Source organism: Mercenaria mercenaria, chromosome 7 (genome assembly GCF_021730395.1).
Source record: "Mercenaria mercenaria strain notata chromosome 7, MADL_Memer_1, whole genome shotgun sequence".
NCBI classification, from domain to species: domain Eukaryota; kingdom Metazoa; phylum Mollusca; class Bivalvia; order Venerida; family Veneridae; genus Mercenaria; species Mercenaria mercenaria.
In genome coordinates this window covers 36,153,759-36,176,947 of record NC_069367.1, presented here as the reverse complement: position 1 = coordinate 36,176,947, position 23,189 = coordinate 36,153,759, and the positions used below count along the sequence as shown (strand labels likewise).

The 23,189-nt window shown below is 34.4% G+C and overlaps 2 protein-coding genes across 2 annotated transcripts; both read right to left on the bottom strand.

The window, feature by feature from the left end:
- Positions 1–1,411: 1,411 nt before the first annotated feature.
- LOC123554414 (uncharacterized) lies at positions 1,412–6,108 on the bottom strand. The gene is made up of 4 exons (XM_053548108.1): positions 5,885–6,108; positions 5,554–5,610; positions 2,583–2,768; positions 1,412–1,802 (listed from the first exon to the last, which is right to left on the bottom strand). The coding sequence occupies exons 1-4, from the start codon at positions 5,937–5,939 to the stop codon at positions 1,597–1,599; spliced, it is 504 nt and encodes a 167-aa protein (XP_053404083.1). The 5' UTR covers positions 5,940–6,108; the 3' UTR covers positions 1,412–1,596.
- A 12,356-nt stretch (positions 6,109–18,464) lies between these two features.
- Positions 18,465–22,331, bottom strand: LOC123555494 (uncharacterized). Its single transcript, XM_045346102.2, has 5 exons — positions 22,242–22,331; positions 21,327–21,395; positions 20,366–20,545; positions 19,128–19,341; positions 18,465–18,726 (listed from the first exon to the last, which is right to left on the bottom strand). The coding sequence occupies exons 1-4, from the start codon at positions 22,285–22,287 to the stop codon at positions 19,130–19,132; spliced, it is 507 nt and encodes a 168-aa protein (XP_045202037.1). The 5' UTR covers positions 22,288–22,331; the 3' UTR covers positions 18,465–18,726; positions 19,128–19,129.
- Positions 22,332–23,189: the final 858 nt, after the last annotated feature.

Here is a 23,189-nt window from a genome sequence, read left to right as displayed (position 1 = left end):
GACCGTACATTACGACCTGTAGGACAATAATGGTATCATAAATTACACTACGTTAAAAACTCTTTTCTTTGGTATTGCTGCAGCCGGTCAGATTTTGGATTTAATAAATATAATCACGAAGTCACTTACAGGACGGTAACTGTTGTCAAATTAACTGTGTCATATGACATAAGCCCTGCTAAGTCATTAATAACACTTGTCAACTGCCCACATAAAAAAATATATTTATTGCTTTGACTTTATGATTAGATTTTTGCCGAAAAATATGCACGAGTTCTGCAGCAGAGCCTAGACTCGCGCAATATTATTCCGAGAAAGAAGAAATTCATATTTCTGGATGCAATGCTAATTTTCGTTACATACGCATAGTTAGAACTTAGAGCTACTCTTAAAATTATTCGGGTAGATGAAATAAATTAGTTCTTTAACCAAAGTAAAATGGAAAATTTTGATGTTAAAAGATCGAAACGATGATGTTACAAATGACGTCATATACCCGATACGAAAATTGCATACCAGTATGGAAAAATGTTGATGTATGTAATTCGCTCGTGCCACTTTGATGAGTATAAATATGAGTATGTAATTCAGGTATTGATGTTTTCAAGCGTCTGTTTGATTTGTCGGTTTGTAATTTCTTTACTTTTCAAATATTACACATCATTCTAAAATATTTGAGTTGAGGTAGTAGGAACTTTTATTTCGGATTTCAGAATTTAACACTTTTAGAGTGATGTATCCAGTGCAAGGCTTATTTTCATGTTGAATGATTCTATACGGATATTTATGCAGGAACAATGCCGAATTACCTGACAATATAGCTGTTATCACAAGGAAATGGCAGTCATTGCGAGTGTACTACATTAAGTTAATGATATGATGATTATTGTTGTTTGAACTTACTGAAAAATAATTTTTTTTTATTTTAACTAAAAATATGTTGTATGGAAAGCCTTCCACAAACCTAACATGAGTAGGCAGTACATCTTCTTACGTAGCGTCCTACAGACGAATTAAATGCGCGTATTTTTACATAATAATATACACTGAACAAAAGTACTCCACTTAACCACAAGAATCTGCATACTAGGCAAATTTGTAATTCTTATAACAACACAGCCATTACTTAAACTGGCACGAAACTTGGAAAAGTTTTAAATATTACTTTACTTTCTGAGCTGCCAATAAGCGTTGCCGAATTTCCTTACAGTCAATTTCACATAACGATAGAATTACAATGGATAACGAAAATATTGTGAAAACAACTCACTTTTGCATTTTCTTAAGATGAATACACGAATCTCCCTGAAAGGAAACAGGCTTAAAACAACAGAATTTAATTTAAATTCTGTAAAAATATCGGTACGCATGTGCAAAATATTATTTCTGATCTTGTGTAATATTCCAACCACACGTTTACTTACATTTTATTTCATAAAAAAATATTTTGTTGGACAAGTTTAGATATATTCTCTGGAAATTTTATCTTTGTAATTTGTCGTAGTTAAACCAGTGTCAAAAATAGCATACGGTCTGTTCATTTTCAGAAGAAAATGTATTTTGCTGAAAATAAAGCAAATAAGTCTGAGACCTGTATTAATTATTCTCTCTGTGTATAAACCAAGCTACCAGACCTATTCCAATAAGCAGAATCATCCAATCTATGGTAACCACAGCAAAAGCAAATCTCAGAAGGCTTTTATCGCAGTCGCCTTCTGAACACCCGTCTGTTTCATTTCCTTTACACAGTTTGAAATCTTTAGACATGACAATACCGTAGTTAGGGTAGACCCACACAGTACCTGAAATAGAAAATAACTTGAGGAAATTTAAGCAAAATCCAGTCTTAGAAAGTGGATCAGATTTAACACGCCTTTGCTTATCACAAAAAAAAAGAGCAACGTCTCATATAGCTTGCTTATCGTTTTGAGTCACCAATTCTGTGCTTACCATATTACATAATCAATGATGATAAGCTACAGAGAAGGGTAGACTTAAAAATAGGATTTTGGGATAAAGGTCACTTAAATAGAAAAGGGTCTAGACCTTTAAAGAACCAAGGAAATCTCCTTGAGTAAGAACAGTCTCTGTATGTTAAAATATTCTCCAGAACCTACTATGGCTGACATCCTGGTGGCGGCTTTACATAAATTTAGATCCATACAAACATTATGAATAATTATCTAAAGCACCTGAACTACTGGTAAAATTATTTATTTGCCACTTTCAAAATCACAAAGCCTGCTCGATAAGTTCAATATGTTGAATATAAGACTGTGAATCGAGAGATTTTAAGTTACATATCCTTGAAAGGTGTGTAATAATCTCCAAGATTATTTGTTAGACAGTAACAACTTTGACGTTAACAGTCCTTTGGAAATGGCGGACATTAAGTCAAAACTGGTATGGAGTTCAGGAAGAGTAATTGGTCAACTTAAATCCGTTACATAACCGCAATACCACTTACAAGCGGCTTTAAACTAAATACTAAACAAACAATTTAACTTTTAAAATGATCTTTGTATGTGTTGAATAAGTAATAGTTATAGATTATAAACTATTAAGACATATCAGCAACTTACCGCAGATAAGCCAGGCAAAACTAAAAAGTAATGTAATACATCCACACACAAGTTGAAAAAATCCGTCCAAATCACCATTTCCCTGGCAGGCAAAGCACCCACTAAGCGCTAAAGGCGCAAATGCACTTAGAAGAATATAGACTGGAATATGCTTTTCAATGCTGCAGTTGTTCAGATTATTCGCACCTGTAAATACAAGCATACACTTTTCAGTTCTTCAGAATGAAACACAAATACTGGATTCATATTTACCATGAAAACTTTTAATGTATGCGCGACAAAAGAAAATTCATATATTTTTGATATAATAATTTGATAGCATCAATTAAATTCAAGTCTTATATAGATAGATTCGGTAAAAAGCAGTAATGACATGATGCAAAAATACATAAGACTGGCAAGCATGAAGGAAACACCATGACGTGCACACTAATTCTAAGGATTACACAAAAAAAGGAAAAGTGATTTTCCTGATATCCATTGTGATCCTTGATATTAGTGGCATGACATAGAGAGTCAGGAATGCTATCACAAATTAGATTATCAAGTATCGTGATAGATTGGCCTTATCACAAAGTTGAATTATAAATAATTGCTAACCATATCACACAAACCTTAAGCATATGAAACTGATTCTTGTACTGTTGAAAAATAAAAGCAGAATGAATTGTATAATAAAAGAAACAAACCTATCCACTGAGTAATGAGATCCTTAAAAACAAAATGAGTAAAATTACAGATAATGACTGAAGTTAAATTTTAAGTTTGAAACAAAGAGCCAAACACTTTAAATGACCTGCAAATAGTTTTGATGACTATTCCACAAGTGAACATCTCTGTACGAGAATGACCTTTTACCAAAACCGTTTACTTAAGGCAGTGAATAACGTCCATTGTCATGGAAGGAGAAACTAAAAGAGGTATCAGGGACAGGAATAGCAGTCATATTTGACCTGCTACAGCGATTATAAACTGAGCTTAGTGGAATGAAATGCTCACCAAGATAAACTTGAGCAGTACCCAGCTTAATTTTAAAAATATGACAGAAAGTCTACTCTTTTTGAGACTGGAAACCAGTTCAAGTATTTGAAGTGGTCCAAAGCAATATGAGACCTGCTATCTAAGTTCAAAACAAAACGAATAAGTTTAACCTGGGTAGGATGAAGTTTTTTTAAAATTTTGAGTTAAACTTGGGTACCAAAAACGAGCAGGCATAGTCAAAATGACACTGAATAAGGGACATGGCCAGACGTTTTCTGGTATGCGAGGTCAAAAATAAAGCAACTTTGACCTACTGTTTGCCTTCTTTATGATAGACCTAGCCATTGACTCACATGACAAAGTTTGGTCCAAAGTTATTAGGTAAAATCACTTTAATGAATAAAAGTTTGACACGAAACACCTACCATACTTATTAAAACACTTTAGCAGGTTTTTCAACAAGACTAGATGCAACAGCTGTACAAAAGATTTTTTCTGCTACAGATAACTCAAAACAAATGCCGTCATCTACTTTAAAACCAATATTACTAGAAGAAGATTTCTCTGTCTAAGAAGGCAAACCAAGTTTTCCACAATGTTTTGAATCATTCTTATTATGCTCAAGTTTCTCAGCAAAATAATTCATTTTTGCATTATAGATACAAGTTTGAGTTTCATTACGAAGACTCTTAAACAAGTTATAATTCTGTTTAGACAGGTTTTTCTTATATAAATGAAATGCTTCATTTCTTTTATTAATACACTGCAAAATATCTAAATTAATCCAAGGATCGGTACGTTGTTTTAAACGGCTTTCCTTAGCAGGTGCAATACTATTAATGACTGATGTAAATGCAGACTTAAATTGTTCCAAGCTTCCGTCATATTATCACGGAGAAGCCCTGAACTCCAGTCTGTGACAAATAGTGTTCTTCGTTATATTTTGACAATACCACTTTATTAAGAATTATTATTGTATTACTAGTATTGTAATGTTTTGGTCCCTCCTCCCCCCTGATGTAAAGCCTCCGAAAGTTAAAGTATAAATGATTATAATAGTAATAATAATATTTACTTTATATAAAGAGAATAACATGCTTGGGAATAACCAGTCTAACATATGGTCCCCTAACATAATAATGTAAAAATCATCATAAGTATGTAACATAGACAGTGAAGTGAAATACATTAATTGAAGTAACGTATTATTAACAAATTAATTCTTAGTGGCATACAATGAATATAGTTTGAAATCTAGGCAATATCAGAAGATAAAACTATGTACAAGTTGTTAAAGAATAAATGTTATTTGTAATCCGCGCACGAAAACCCTTAAAACTCTTATGTGAGAAAAGTAAGGGAAAGCGTCTGATTACATTTAAAAAAGAATAATATTGATATTGTGTCTGAACGAAGCAAAACATAAGAAATAACAGAAATAGACTAAAGAAAAAACAATACATCATCTATATGTGAACACTGCAAGAGTGTTACGCTTTGTGATTATACATAGGGAGAGAAACAAATGAATAAAGGAAAAGTAAAAAGAAAACAAGGAAAACAATCAAGAAAAAAGACTAAATAGGTAAGAGAGAATGAAACAAATGCAATGCAACTAACTGACTAAGTACAATTAATGAGAAACAATCAAAAGAAAATGTGTAGAAAATGATGAATATACTTTTATAAGAGTAGACGAGAATGACTTTTCGTAAAACTTATAATGCCCGAGAACTCATGAATGGGAAGAAAGATCAGTATACAACGTGGATGGTGGTGGTCAGAGAAATAGAATACACACATTAGGAAATTTATAAGGAAACGAACAGCCATAGCAGCATTCTTCCCCCTGAGGCTATCTTACCCCTACTGATTATAAACCATATTTTGCACACAATTATTTAGTATTAGATTATAGCCTAAGTCTCATATCACACCTAGGAAACTACCATTTTAATACATTCTTTTGATTTTTAAACGGACTACATACCTACTGCGAGTTTTGCCAAACCAAATCCGATTAAGCCGACGACCAACAGTATCACGGCTGAAAAATTGAACATTGCTGAAAATTATACACTTATTCTCAGCTGTTTAACTGCATTTTTTCATATCATAGAAAAAGTTTTGAGAGTGAAACGAAATTTGTATAAAATGAACTTTAAAGTCCGACTTCACATAGTAAATACCAAAGAAAACTTCTTTATCACATTGCATCGATACTCTATGTGTTGAACGTTTGTTATGTGTTTATGATACAAATTTTATTACAATTAGTCAATACCAAAAACATCTAAAATATAGTGACAAGCGGTACATACCGGACGCCTTGCGAAGTTTTGAAAAGTCGTCTTCTTCGTCTTTATTTCTTCCCATTTCCAAGAGTTATTTTGATTTTCACTTCAAGAGACCGAATTTAAGTTTTGAACACAATTACTGTCCTTTTATATAAAGTATAATTTGTTTTATAAGCATATCATTTCAAAACGTTGTTTACGGAAACTGAAGATGTCATATTTACTTGTATCTAACATGATAAATCATATCACTAAATGTTTCCTTTAGTGCACATTTAATTATGACAACCGGAAATATATAGAGGATATTTGTTTGTTTCAGTGAACTATCAATTTTATTTCACTAGTGAGCATCAAAAACTGATATTTTCACGAGTGGCGTAGCCACGAGTGAAAATGACTTTTTTTGGTGCTCAAGAGTGAAGTAAAATTGATATTTCACTAACACAAACACATTTTCTTTTTATTTTATGTGTAAAACTCTACTTTTGTTGCGTAATTTATAAAATGTCGAAAATCGCGGGAAAGGTCAGCAGAAAGCATAACACAAATAAAATGACGTCATCGTCATTATGGTCCCCGGTATTCATAACGCTCGGTATACAATTTGACTTCAATCGCGACGGAGACTAGTTCGGCAAAAACAGTGAAAAATAAAAATGATAATCTACTGTTTCAAAACTGTGGATTATCGCTTTTATTTCACTGAGAAAACTCTATAATTCACTGGAAAACATAAAATAAGTAATACAAACATTCAAGTTATTCAGCACAAATGACCATAAACCAATTTTGTCACGCCAATTTGTAGCAAAAACAGCGGGTACGTAAAACGTTAAATCAAAGAACTTAAAGGGCGTGTTTACCTCACTTATTTTATATTTTATCTATTATTATCTTCTTTAATGTTAAAACAGTGACAGGAAAATGAAATTTGACATTCCAATGATAAAAGGCAATGAAATAAGTAAAGTTATTTCCCACCTATATATTTTTAACCAATTGGAAGTTTTTTTTTCTATCACGTGGTAGTACAGTAGAAACCAGTATTGAATTGTGTGTCACATTTTCTTATGTATATATAGTAACACCCGAAATCTACAAGCCACAAACTCCATATTTTTTCATATTGGACTCCAGTTCCAATAATCGATATACTTTTCATTTTGGACGGGACAACTCTTCCGATTCCTTATAAGGAGACGTTTTGAATTACTTCCCTTGTATATAGCGACAGCAGTAAATGCGATAACTTTCTTATTTTTCAACGAAACATGTAAGCGTAAACACTCAATTTCTAAGTTAAAACGTTACCTATCTAATTATCATGGTTTTGTTGCAACATTTCACGAAAACGTTGTTTTCGGAATTTTCTTTTGCACTGAGAGTACATGCACATCAAAAATTATGGATCTATGTGTTATCAGAGAAGAACGTAATTTAAATTAATGTGTGTTGTTGTTTGCAAGTTAAAATGTATGGAATTTTGTTTTCTAAATCTTCCTTTTTATGGTGTGAAATAAAGCGGTAATTTAACACTGAATTCAGTTGGATTTGTATACAGCAGTATTAACCATATTGCTAATGTGTACCCGTCCCATAGAATTCAGTATATTGTACTCAACGCTGTTAACTAACCTCATAATATAAGCAGTAAATTGGTGAACATATAAAGACAACTGGCTTGTGTCCCACTACGACAAACGTAAACCAGTTGTATGGACCTCCATAGAAAAAGCAAATCACCTGTGTTTGTTGTATTGAACAGTCGTGTTCGCGTTAAGATATCGTTTGATTGTTTATATTGATTTTTGTCATAAGCCTGTTTGATTAAAAACAAATCTTAAATAACATGATTATAACATTGAAACATGCCTGATCAAAACTAAACAAATGCCTTATCAGGTGCATAAGTCTGCCTGTCTACAAAATATCCAACTGGCATATGATTTGTTCCTATCAAAGTACATAAGTTCTTGATATTCTGAATTCGTACCAAGGTCGTGTCACTGATACGTCATTTCCGATGAAGTCGTTCTGTCCGGTGAAAGCTATGTCGCGCTTCTTTTTCTCAGATCAGATGATGAAAATGTTGAACTGCGTTCTTTTCTCCGGAAGTATTAATTTCTCTCTGGTGAAGAATGTACTGTTTGATTTCTATTATGAAAACAGTTTTTGTGCTGGTATAACAAATCTGTTCAGCAACTGATCGTTTAAATTTCCAAGACTGCAATGAATGCATTATCAGAAAGGTAGCCATATTTATTTCGTTTAAACAATAAGCAAACGCATACAGTATCGATTGCACAGAAAATGTATTTTCTAAGATCTATGAAATCCGGCATCAACACAACAGTTTGTATTATACAAATACAAGAATTCTGTGTATGTGTTTATAGATTATCATCGACTTCACCGGTTTTCAGCTGTTGTCATAAGATCTCATCATCATTTTTGATGTTTCTAAAATACTGTAAAAATAATGAATATTACAAAACTTAATACATGTTCGTAAACTGAAAACTCGTTAAAAATATCAGCAAACTAACATAAAACCATATTCTAAAACTAAAAAAAAGATTAAATTCTATGTCAGACACTTTCAAATCGGTAAAGCCAAAATAGTTTATTATCAGATCCGAATCTGAGACATGTTCATGTTTCCATTGCTGTTTGGTCTTTTATTTACAAATATACTTATTATTCAGGTTATCAGACATTTTAAAAAAGTTCATACATTTACGTAATAGTTGGTTCATGAGTTTTCTAAGTTGATAACCTATCACGATAATCCAGAAGCCCATAAAAACCCAATCGATGGTGACAGCAGAAATGGCAAATTTCATCAAATCCTTGTCGCAAATCTCACCTTAACACTCAGTAGTCTCGTTTCCTCTGCAGATCGTAAAATCAACAGCACTTAGCTTTCCGTAAATGGGATATACCCAGACACTACCTGAAATTATATTGTTATTACACATTTATTGTATTTTCAGAACTAACGTGCTTTTACGTAATAAAAGTAGTGAGTTTTGCCTTTTCTGTACACTGTGGATTTACTTTGTCTTTATCGGATTTAGAGTTACGCCGACACAGTTAACGTCATATGGCAAGTTTTCCAGCTGTTTGATGGTGGAGGAAGACTCGAGGTGCCCCTACAGTCATTATTTTAGGCATGGGCTTGCAATTTAGAAGAACCACTGACCTTCAGTTAGCTAGATAAACGTCATCCTTTATATGAAAATTCTACATCCCGAACCCACATCGCTGACTGGCAAGTGATACGAAGTCAGTGGTCTTAACCACTCTATCAATGAGGTTCCGTACACGTTAGATGAACAACCAAGAGTATTCAAATGTTAAAGTATAATTAAACAATTTGCAATATCTGAAGTATTCGCAAGCAATCAAACAGTAAAAACAGGTGATATGAATACCATGAAGTATTTCCTTGGTTATATAATATTCAATGCTGTTTTATATTACCTGCTATGATCACTAATTGTATTTTTTGAGAAGACAACTAATGGCCTTCGTTAATCCATTGACTGATGTTTTTTTTTATGGCGAACATCAAATAAAATAACACACTTGTTCAAACACTTAGGCATACTGACAGGTAGGTATTTATTTAGATACAAGTTTGGAAATTACCACAAATAAGCCAAGCTACATTAAACAAAAAGCCAAGGACTCCACAGAGACTCCCACTTAAATTGGGCTCGTCGTTATTCCTGCGACCAAAACCGCCAAACAGTATCGGTGCCACACCACTAACTATCAGGTAGACTGGTATAAACCTTTCAATACTACAGTCATGTAGATATACAGATCCTGTAAGATAAATTTATCAAAATAAGTTTCATTCTATCTAAATGCATTGCATATACTGACAAACCTATAACTACATGTACTATATAAAGACCGCCCAGTAGATGGTCACAAAGGGTCTTACTTGCAGGTTGTCTGTAATTTGTATTCACACATGATGACATACTTAGCAAATGTTTAACTCAAAATCTTCAGCAAGGAAGTTGCTGTTCATAACTCATTAGACTCAGTTTTATTATTATTCATAACTCATTAGACTCAGTTTTATTGCTGTTCATAACTCATTAGACTCAGCTTTATTGCTGTTCATAACTCATTAGACTCAGTTTTATTGCTGTTCATAACTCATTAGACTCAGTTTTATTGTTGTTCATAACTCATTAGACTCAGTTTTATTGTTGTTCATGAACTTTTGGGATTGTACTTTTATAATTCCTCTTAAGCCGGTCCTTGATGAAACACTTGTCATCACCTCTTAGTGAAACACTTGTCATCACCTCTTATCAACATACTCAACAGAAGCATTTCAAGGGATCTTCTTGTCATTTTAACAACATTCGATCAGAGTGAGAAATGGCGTAAAGATATTATAGTTACATCCGAGTTTTTGTGTCTCTATGAAAGTACAATCACAGTTTAATCTGATGATGCTTACAATATTGTAGTGTTTTAGTTTCTTTTACTGAATATCGTCTTAAATAACAAAATTAATACAGACAAAACCAACAATAAATAATATCATTAGATGCTAAGAAATGATTCTGCTATAATTGCCGCTTTCAATGAGTGTTTAGCAGGACAGCAATGAGCTCACCTGCTGTAAACACACAATTTATATGTGTGCTTTCTATGGCGAGTAACCTGGCCTTACGGCGCATAATTAAAACTAGTCCAAATGTACAGTGCACTCTGAAGTTCATATAAAAATGACCCGTTTATCAAATGAAATGTACTTAAAAGTGAAAACCTCTTTTAAAACGACTCACCCATAACAATTTTAGCAATACCGTATGCAAGTAATGCTAAAATCAGTATAACAATCAGGCAGCAAAAGGCTGAAAATTGACAAAGAACATTTGTATTAAATATTACGCTTCAAATTATAATTTCAGAGATACAGATTTCAACAACATTGTTACGATGTTTTTCGAATTACGACATCATATTACGCACAATAAAATATAACCTGTGTATACATATATATTTGTTTATGTGTTTCGTTTCATAAGTCAAATTGAGGCTCATTCTGTCCTTAAAAAGACACAATATGATCAGAAGCAATGAACAAAAAAGAATGAGTATAAACGTAAAACACTTATTAACAGATTCACCATGAGTGAAATAAACTTGCAAAAATAAAGGCAGCAAACAAAACATCCCCAAACATAGCATGAAAGAGTTAGGAATTAAAAGGAAAATCCTTTCATTTACGTTAATTCATTTACAATCGTGTTGAACTTGATGTTATTTAGCTTAATGTCAAACCGACACAATTTAGGTCATATGGAGACATTTCCAGCTTTAAATGACGTAGGACCTTGGTAGAAACAGCGGATTGCATAAGCCAGCTGGGTGGCTTCCTCACATGTAGAATTCTTCATCCTAAGCGAGATTGCGAACCCACATTGGCGAAGGGTAATGATTCGAAGTCAGTGACCAGTCGACCACGGAGACCCCATTTTGCAGTGTAATGCTGCAAATACTTATTTTATCGTGATAAGAAAATGTATTGCCTAATTGTTGACAATTACAATGCAAATAACTTGCTGATCGCGAAGCAGTATTATAAAGTGGCAAAATCTGAAATGAGAAACGCTGTCAGATAGAAATCCGACATACATACACTAGAAGCTAGCTATCGAATAATTAAGGAACTTGATACAGAGTATCATGAAATACCAAGGGAACTTCAGGTGAAACTAACAAGGCATACAGTGGTTATACTGTATGATACAAAGGATAATGATAAATGGCAGCAGAAAGGCAGAACGTGAAATGGGGATAAACGGGAATATTGCGAATATACTACAAGTCAACAATATCATTGAAAAAGAGTACACAATAAATGACTATGGTACAGACGTTTTAGAGTTGTAATGGAGGGAAGAATAAAAGTGGACAGAAAACAGACATCCCAAAAAATAAGTTGCATTTTCGTACTAAACATTTATCGTCTGATATGATTTTAATACATTTTCTTGTACACGGTGCTAAAGTGATTGAAAGTTCACATGTTATAAATGCATATCATTGACCGGAAGACAGATATAGCTCATATATAAAGAAGAGGGTCATGATGACCCTATATCGCTTACCTGTTAAACTTGTCCTTGGAATCATCAAGATAAATATTCTGACCAAGTTTCATGAAGAAAGGGTCATACATTTGGCTTCTACAGTGTTAACAAGCTTTTCCTTTTAATTTGAGCGGGTGACCTAGTTTTTGACCCCATATAACCCAGTTTAGAACCTGGCATAGGAATCATCAAGATGAACATTCTGACCAAGTTACATAAGGATAGGGCGATAAATGTTACATCTGCAGTGTTAACAAGCTTTTCCTTTGATTTGACCGGGTGACCTAGTTTTTGACCCCATATGACTCAGTTTGTAAATTTGTATAGGAATCATCAGGATAAACATTCTGACAAAGTTTCATGAAGATAGCTATAAATGTGGCCTCTAGGGTTTTTTCTTTTGATTTGATCTGGTGACCTAGCTTTTGATCCCACATGACCCAGTTTCAGACTTGGTATAGGGATCATCAAGATAAATATTCTGCGCAAGTTTGTATCAAATCAAAATATAAATGAAACCTCTATATGACTGAAAGTACCAAAATAGAAAATTTCCCCCCTTTCAGGGGCAGTAACTCTAGAACCCATAATGATGTGTAGCCGATTTTCGAAAGGAATTGAGATCTTATTGTGACTTAGGTTGTTTGTAAGTGTTGTTAAAATCGAATGTAAATTGTCCATTCTATCGTGTTCACAAGGTTAAAATTAGCTCTTTCAGGGATCAGTCAGGGGCTGTAACTTCGGAACCTATGATTGGATCTGTCGGATTCATTATGGAATCCAAGATCTATTGTTTTTAAATATATTTTGCAAGTTTGTATTAAATCAAAGCATAAATGAAGTCTCGACATGTACATGGCTGCAAAAGCCAAAATAGCAAATTCTGGCCCTTTAAGGGAACATAACTCTAGAACCTATGATGGGATCTGGCCAGTTCTCGAAATAACCCAGATATTATGCAAATACAAGTTGTGTGCAAGTTTGAATAAATTTCATTGCAAAATGTGGTCTCTATCGTGTTCACAAGCCAAAATAGCAAATTTTAGCAGTTTAATGGGCCGTAACTCTAGAACATATGATGCGATCTGGCCAGTTTTCAAAAGGAATCGAGATATTATGCCAATATAAGCTGTGTGCAAGTTTGATTAAAATTGTCTCTATCGTGTTCGCAAGAAATTGTGGACGGACGAAGGACGAAGGGCGATCACAAAAGCTCACCTTGTGACTACGTGACAGATGACTTAAATCAACTATAATTTAGACACATTTCCGTTAGATTAAATATCGTACAGACAATTTCCCGCTCTAAAATATATATCATTGAGCTAATTTTCATTGTTAAATGTCTTAAGATAACAATATGCACGAAATTGCATGTATCATGGCATGCAGCTTAGATTCAATGATTAATAAAGTAATGTGTTAGCTTTTCGAATTATAATAGTTCAATGTCTACATTTTCATTAATTTACTGAATAAACACTATCTATGAAACAACTAACACTTTCCTTGTTTACCTTCGAGCTGTGTTAAAATAAAAGATGCTTGAATATAACCATCAATTAGCGACGTGTAACAAATTATACAAAGGATGTAAATACTACAGATGTAGATCTAGTATTTAGTTGAGGAACAAAACAAAGATACATTTGAAAGGATATTAAATCATTACGCATGTCAAATGATAATTGAGCCGTGCCATGGGAAAACCAACATAGTGGCTTTGCGACCAGCCTGGATCCAGACCAGCCTGCGCATCCGCGCAGTCTGGTCAGGATCCATGCTGTTCGCTGTCAAAGCCTATTGCAAATAGAGTGAACTGTTAGCGAACAGCATGGATCCTGACCAGACTGCGCGGATGCGCAGGCTGGTCTGGATCCATGCTGGTCGCAAAGCCACTTGGTTGGTTTTCTCATGGCGCGGCTCATATTTCTAACTCAGACTCAAGTCAAAACATTAAGAACAGGACTGTCTCAGAAATATACATCAGGTTAATTGCATAGCAACTAAAATCATGACATTGGTGTCTCCACGTTTATGTAAATCCAGGCCACAGCATAACAACAAAACACTACTTTGAAATTCCCTGAAATTCTCGTTACATACATTTCAACATCTTGGAACTGTGTTATAACAGATATCGGGCTAAATCACCAAAGAAAAGGACAATAAATCAATATTGTGCTAGTGGTACTGTTTAGTTTCTAAGCTTGAATATTTAGGTTTTGATGGTTCCAATACTAACACTTTTATAGCTTTTATGACTTTGGGTAATGTTAAATCACCTCTTTGATATGGTGCCTGGCTTTTAGTTTTCTGTGATATATCCTTGTATCCTCTGTCTATAAATTCAAGTTTTTTTAGTTCTGCCAATTGTGTTTTAGTATTGGGAAAGCCAATTACTTTAACTCCATATACCACTTTTCATGGAGTTGCACTCTGTGTATCATTACAGCTTCTATGTACCGTGCGTGCCGTGCGAATACGTCTGCGGATGTATCTAAATTGTTTTTGGTACTTGTAACATGTGCGAATAAGTTCATCTCAGCCTTAGGCTATAGGGCGATGACGGTATCACGCATTTTTAATCCCCCGCCGTGGCGGAGGGATTATAGGAATGGTCTGCGTCCGTCCTTCCGTCCGTCTTTCCGTCCGTCCTTCCGTCCGTAACAAAATCGTGTCCGGTCCATATCTCCTAAAACCCTTGAAGGATTTTCATGAAACTTGGGTCAAATGATCACCTCATCAAGACGATGTGCAGAACCCATGAGTCAGCCTTGTCGGTTCAAGGTCAAGGTCACAACTCAAGGTCAATGGTTTGAGCCTGCCATTTTGTGTCCGCTCTATATCTCCTAAACCCCTTGAAGGATTTTTATAAAACTTGGGTCAAATGATCACCTCATCAAGACGATGTGCAGAACCCATGAGTCAGCCATGCCGGCTCAAGGTCAAGGTCACAACTCAAGGTCAAAGGTTTGAGCCTTCCATTTTGTGTCCGCTCTATATCTTTTAAACCCCTTGAAGGAATTTTATAAAACTTGGGTCAAATGATCACCTCATCAAGACGATGTGCAGAACCCATGAGTCAGTCATGCCGGCTCAACGTCAAGGTCACAACTAGGGTCAAAGATTTGAACCTTCCATTTTGTGTCCGCTCTATATCTCCTTAACCCCTTGAAGGATTTTCATCAAACTTGGGTCAAACGATCACCTCATCAAGGCGATGTGCAGAACTTATGAGTCAGCCATGTCGGCTCAAGGTCAAGGTCACAACTGAAGGTCAAAGGTTTGAGCCTTCCATTTCGTGTCCGCTCTATATCTCCTAAACCCCTTGAAGGAATTTTATAAAACTTGGGTCAAATGATTACCTCATCAGAACGATGTGCAGAAATTATGAGTCAACCATGCCAGCTCAAGGTCAAGGTCACAACTAAGGGTCGAAGGTTTGAGCCTTCCATTTGGTGTCCACTCTGTATCTCCTTAACCCCTTGAAGGATTTTCATCAAACTTGGGTCAAATGATCACCTCATCAAGAACTCATGAGTCAGCCATGTCAACTCAAGGTCAAGGTCACAACTGAAGGTCAAAGGTTTCAGCTCTGTATCTCCTAAACCCCTTGAAGGATTTTCATGAAACTTTGGTCAAATGATCACCTCATCAAGACGTTGTGCAGAATTCATGAGTCAGCCATGTCAGTTCAAGGTCAAGGTCACAGCTAAAATCAAAGGTTTTACCCTTTCACTATCCATAGCAGTGGCGGGGATTTAGATGTCTTTCAGACTGCCTTGTTCTTAACAGGATTAATCAAAGGGAGTCTACAACATTTTCATTTTTGTCGTGTTAGAGAACATGTTGAGTTACCACTTTCTATTATGATAATAAAAAGTCCAAATACGGAACGAGATTTTATGGTCGTCAAATAACACTTACAGACTTGTATAGACTTGTATTGTGATAGATGGAGCAGAAGATACTTCGATTGGACAGTCTGCTCGTGAGAGGAAATGAAACAAGGTGCAGCACTCCTCACGTCTTGTTTGCCCGATAAGATTATTTTCTTGTCATTTAAAACAATGGCCGTCTATCAGATAACAAACTGTTGTAAGAACAAATAACTAGTGATAATACAATGTTATTAATCGAATTGTTTCATAAATAACTTGTTATCTATCAAATGGTGGTCGTATACCAATGATTGAGAGCCAATACGACTGCACGAGGACAAATTACAAAACGAATATGAAATACCTTGTACTACGCCTACGGTCAATATCACTTTTTCCAGGTCTATAAATTTCCATATCAACCTCACTTAAAGGCAATAATTGTATATTATTAAACGAATTGAATACAGCTAAAACAGAAAAGTATTAAAAAAGATTAAGAAGAACAAAAGTTAAGAAAAGTAAATATATTTTCTAAACACGTTAATATGCCTTATGACTTTCAACCTGTAAAAGATTAAATAATTTTTATGCACAATATATGTATGTTATTTTGAAAAATATTATCGTTAGAAATGTCCTGGAGTAATATACCCAAGCATATCATTGACTTTTCTAGAGTCTGTGAAAATGACAGGTGGATTGTTGTACTAAGATTTCGCAATAAAATAATCAATTCACCAGACCACCAGTGAAACAATTATTTAAAGAGAAATTAATTTACATATACAAAACTTTCACAAAAATATTGATGATGCAATTTGAAAGATTTAGAAATCTATGTAATTTTGTTTGTTGCTTAAAATAAAACAAGAGTGCAAGAATGTCACAATATACGCCCGTCGCAGCAAATTAGCAAATAGCACCTGTATTTGCAAATGGAATCTTAATTTTGTGATTGTTTAGTATTTATTGTAATTCTTTTGTTTTTCTAAGTCCACAAAAAACTCCTTACCAAGTAGAGATACCTTAAAATACACCTAAAATTTGAAAGTAACATCTATGTTGTACCGCAGAAAAGTGGTCTTGTTTTTTTCCTACAGTCAATTACAAAAAAGTTATAATATAGGTTATTTATAGTAACAACTAAGGGAAGTTAAAAAAAAAACTTTAAAAAATCCAAATAAAGTCCACACAAAAATCCTTACCCGGTAGAGATAGGTCAAAATACACCTCAACATTGGATGTAATATGCATGTTGTACTACAGAAAAGTGGTCTTGATTTTTCCCTACGACTAGTAATGAAAAAGTTGCAATAAAAGCTATTTATAGTAAAAACAAAGGGAAGAAATTCTAAAGAAGGGACCTGCGCATGACACTCCGTCTCATGATGGTGTACCATTGTGCCAAGTAACATCAGAATCCCTCCATGCATGAAGAAGATATGGTTCGGACAAAGTTTTCATTCTTGTATACCTTTGACCTCCAAGTTTGACCTTGACCTTAGATCTACGGACCTGATTCTTGCGCATGACTTCCGTCTATCTGGTAAACAATTGCCAGTTTCATCAAATCCCTCCATGCATAGAAGATAGTCTCCGGACAAAGTTTTCACGCCTCTGGATTCCTATGACCCCGTTTTCAACTGCGTATAAGACCTACAGGACTGTCGCGCACACACATACCGAAATCTTCAGCTGTTGCTGAACAATTGTGCAAAGTTTCATCAATATCCCTCCATGCATTTAGAAGATAGGCTCCGGACAAAGTCTGTGCACGCCGCCCGCCCGTCAGGGGCATTCCCATAATACGTCCCGTTTTTCAAACGGGCGTATAAAAAGTGGAAAACCACAGGTCGCCCAACACAACATAAACGAAAATGTTGCAGGCTCGGTTTGACTGAGCCTGTTCATGGACGGTTGTGGAAGCGCAAGCTACCGACCACGCCCTCTAGCCCCAGGTTGAGCAGAAATCAATATTTACATATTATGTAATAAGTACCAGAATGTAATTTGGAGACATCCGCAGCGGTGCACATGGAACTTTCAATGATGCACAGGGTGCAATTCCATGAAAAAAGGCGTATCCCCCCCCCCTCCCCACCCCACATCCCCCAGATAAAATAATGGATGTGCCCTAAACGAGAAAACAATGGGCAGAACTGCACAGACTATAATTTAAAGAGGGGATATGTGGTTATGGAGCCTGAATATCAGCGAAACAGCACCCCTCCCCCCCCCACCCCCAAAAATAATTAAATTTAAAGGCACCATATCCAAGGGGTGATTAAACAATACCCCAAATTTTAAGCGGGAGTATTGGAACTAGAAAATGTCATGGTACTGTCGGTGTGTATTGAAGTGTCCATACTGAAAAATGGAACATCTAGAAGGTATACATCTAAATGTGTTTACTTATAAGCATATCCTTGTAAGAACGTAAGGTTTCATACGTTACTGAAAACATACATGCAATATATTGCGTTTCGGTATTATCCTCTTTTCTTTACATCTTTATATAGTATTATTTCATAAAATTGTTCATTTTCTCTTTAAAACACAAACAGTAGTAAATAAACAAATAACACGTCATGCTGTTATAAAGCAAGTTCTGCTTTTAATCTTATTATATACAAGTCAATAACAACTCTATAGTTAAAGCAGGTTGAAATGATATTATGTATATTTTGTATTAGTAGTAAACAAGTAAGTCACATGTACACAGGATATATTCTTAAGAGTGCAGCGTCCGACATAAACACATTATAAATAATTAATGCGACTATGATCTAAAGTTGTCATCATCTGTAGCCATCGGTTATAATCTGTTTTTTTCTGTTGTCGTCTGCTGTCTCTGTGAAGCAAATGTTATATATGATACAAGTTGTTAAGAACTGAAACGTTTAGCATGTACCTTTAATTATCACATTTTATAGAATATCAATGTTTATTAACTAACATATTCCATGTTTAAATTACAAAGTGCTTGTTCATAAATATGAAGATTATTAATGCTTATACTAAATTATAATTAATTATGTGAAATCGACAGGAAAGGAAACTTGAAAATTTAATTATGAATCAATTATTAGTCTGCTCCAAGACAAAAACCATGGTGTCATACCAGGATAAGGTAGGCGGGGAATTCCAGTCATGACTATAGCGGCATCTAATCATTTCCCAGTCATTTGTTTGTTTTAAATCATTTGATATTTACTTTTAATTAATTAATCGAAGTACTAAATTTAGTCATACCTTCATCTTCTGCGGATTATAGCTCTAACTTGATAACAAATCAAACAACTCCACAAGCCCATAAACAGCCAGTCGATTGTCACAGAAGCAATGGCGAACTGAATCAGATCCTTATCGCAAATGTCGTCTAAACAGTCTGCAGTCATGTTTCCTTCGCATTTTTTGAAATCGACGTTGCTAAGCTTGCCATAACTTGGATATATCCAGATACTTCCTAAGAAATAAAACATCATATGGGTATATTTATTTTAGACTGGTGCCCGTGTTTACTCTCTACGTTCCATAAATGATTCTCGATATACAGTCGGGTACCAGGCTATATTTATTTTAGAGTACGAAGGCAATCATTTAATAAACATGCGAATAAGATGTGACTACAAGACAAATCAGTGTCAAATGTATTCGTCTTGTGGATATTATTGGTGAGCATAACTATGTTTCTTACAGAGTAAGAGTCATTTTAGTGCAACAGTTGAACCTTATAACGGTCTGTCAAGATAATACACCTAGGTATAGTGTCACTCTGTATTCTTGTATTACGGTTACCTTGAACCATTTACATTGTTTCCAAACATAAAACAACATCTTCATGTCTTTTTTTTCTACCAACAGAATACGAAAAAGTAGGATTGACTTCCCGACATAATATAAGTCTATGGATTGGACTAATCCTCCCTGTTCTTTTAGGAAATTTAATTTACTCAAATGAACGTTGCGAATATCTAAGATGAATTGCTTATTTCGTTTAAATGAAAATAGCTACATAGAAAAACAATCCTAGAATTCCACAAAAAGCTCAACAAGGTTTCACCGCTGATCATTTTTAAAGCCACTAGTGTGTCGAGGTAGTTTGGGATATTCGTTTTAATGATACAGTCATGTTTATGGGCAGATCCAACAAAATAAAGAAGAAAAACTCTGCTGTACATGCTTTCTGTTGCCTTCGAGTATGTTAGGATTTCACCTGGCTAGGATAACTTTTATTTACACTGTCCAGTGACCTTGGAACATGGTAGGAGTAAGAGTGGCGTTAGGTGCACCATAAACAAGTTTAGGCTTCCCAGTGGTGGTTTTGCGACTGATCGTTCCAAGGCGGTGCCCCATAACAATAGTAGTTCTTAATCACAATTGACACAAATGTTGTCTTTTTATGACAATTGATTCACTCACACAGTGACTGTGAAAAGTAAAAGTTCGATGCTTCATTTTTTGTAAGTGAAAGCAAATCAACTAATTACCAAGTATAACCCAAGCTATATTGCACAATAACACAGTTATTCCACATGAAGTCCAGCATAGACCTATCTCCTCATCATTTCTTCGACCATTACTGCTGGCCAGTATAGACGCCAAACCGCTTACAATCAGGAAGATTGGGATATTCTTTTCAATACTACATTCATGAAAATAAACAGCCCCTGCGAAAAAACAGCAACAACAAAAATCAACCTCGTTAAATGTTTCAATGTATATATTAATAATATAACATATACTTGTATCATTAAAAAGAATGAAACAAGCAATGATGTATACTGGATTTAAAGCTTTTCTTAACTTAAATTCTTCCAAAGTTGAAACAATTGTTCAAAGCTATTTCTGCCATCATTGATTTATCAAGCATTGTTAACACATTTTTACAATGGGTATACTGGACAAAAATATCAAAACAATTAATAACATTACCTGTGTGATAACTTTAGTGAAGCCTTTGATATACACAATTTGTACACCTAATTTGCATACAAAAATATTTGCATGATACTTGTTCTTGATTTGCATTCAGCTTATTAATGATTTCTGAATAACTTGAAGTAATTAACATAAAACGCAACTGTTTAACATGATGTGAAATAGCTATAACTAGATTTATAACTGGATTCCAGTTAGATCGCATCCACATAGAAAAGGCAAGGAGTCATTATAAAATAATTACGTGACTAAATATGTTTTGTGTTATTGACAGGTCTGTAGTTTAAGACAAATTTTTGCTGGGCTAAATATGACAATTTATTTCTGGTGTCATTTAATAAAACACTTATTGAATGGCCTGCAAGTCAATAGTCAAAACTATTGCCCGATGTCCGAAAAACCGAGGACCAATAGTGTTTGCTATTGACCGGCAAGCCATTCAAAAAACGTATATTTTAAGCAAATGTTTTGGAAAATAGATGTAATTTTGATTATTATTAAGTGACTTACCCATGACAATTTTGGCAATATTGAACACTATCAATCCAAAAAGCAGCATAACAATCAGGCAATAGCAGGCTGAAAAACAAATGAACAGTGATATATTTTTACAGAAACGGTTCATTTAACATTTTAATACAGTCATGTATAGTATCACTTTTTTCTTTGCAAGTGGGTAAATGTATACTTGCTTATGGACATAACATGATGCCCCATTCCTCAGTTACACGCTAGTTTATTAACGACTTTAATACCACAAGGCGCCAATCTGAAATCCGAAAAGCTAAAAGAACTTATAAGTAAATAGCCGACAAGGCAATACCTAATTATCTTGGCTGGAACTGTCCCTACCACTCCAAACATGAGGAAGATGTGTGCCAGATGAATTTCGTTTCTGTTTACTGACTACCAAAATCGCAGTCACTCTTAAATTTGCGCAACAGAAATATTTCAAATCTTGGATTTTTCCGTGTCTGCATAGTATACCCAGAAAAGATTATAGATTCGATAAGGAGATTTTGTGTGTCAATTCAAGGTGAGTATTTTGAGGGCAGGAACAAGTCTCGGTGGAACTCGTTTACACGTTCATTAATTAGATGACGTCATGTTACACACATGCTTACATTCCTTCCACCATATTTCGTCAGTGGAAAACCGGTTTCATTTAATATCAAATTAATTTAACGTTATGCGGAACCACTGATCTGACACACATCCACACAATGGTTCTAGCAATGACAAAAAGAAAAAAAAACAACCACCTGCATTTCCAAAAGAACTCCGAATGTTTTTTCTTATTGCATCACATTGTTAGCAAACAAATAATGATTCCAATGCTTACTGTGCACTTACTTCTAATGAAAAGTTTAACTATACAAATATTGTTTGTGGTATCAAAATCTACAATTTTTTTTCTTTACTTACTCACTATGCCGCATACTGCAACTTCATCAGATTTTCCTTTCCCCATTTTATTAATGTAAATTCCTCCCTATAAACCGAAAATCAAGGTGTATTTGAAATACTAGATGGTAGTTAAGATTAATGTCCTCGAACAATAAATCAAGATTATTTTCCTGATTTCATTTTCTGATATTTGACTCAAGCCCATATGTTTAGAATATGAAAATACCTCGTATTTTAAGGTGAGCGTATGCCCTGTTGCTTTTGTTATCTTCCGGACTATACAGAGCGGTACTAATGGATTGAATAAAATATGTGAATTATTCACAAACTATTGTTTTTATTCGAGACACGCAGTTTAGCAATATAGAAAAACTTATAGTAAAACTAGATGTGTAATACCTTAAGATTCCATAAGGCTCTTAATTCTATGTTAAAGACAGATAATGCTGCTGTCCAAATAGAGACTACACATAATTGAATAGTTAGAAAAATGCTACTTTCAATATTACACATGAAATTATGAAGTCAATGTCATAAAGGGACATAATCAAAACAGTGCATTCTATAGTACTTTCTATTATGTTAATCAAATAGTCAAACCTATGATAAATACATCAGAAAACAGTTATCATTAGAATTAACAAGAAAATAATATATTTTATGTTCGTAACAAAAAATGTGGCTACCACATTTTAATCCAAGGCATTATGACCCTTTAAAGTTCAATTTTAATTATAGGTATTGACATACAGACATTTCTTTCCTAATCGTTTGTGTATATTTCAGTATACAGATTAGGAAAAGGCTAAGAAATACGTAAACTTTTACTGGTAAAAAGCACATACCTTTTTGGTTCTTCAGGTTTGCATTTGACATACATTTTAAGAACATTTTTTTTGTGTTTTACATTCTGCTGCCATTGCTTGTGTTAGGGATTCACCTGGCAGGGATTACCTTTATTTACAC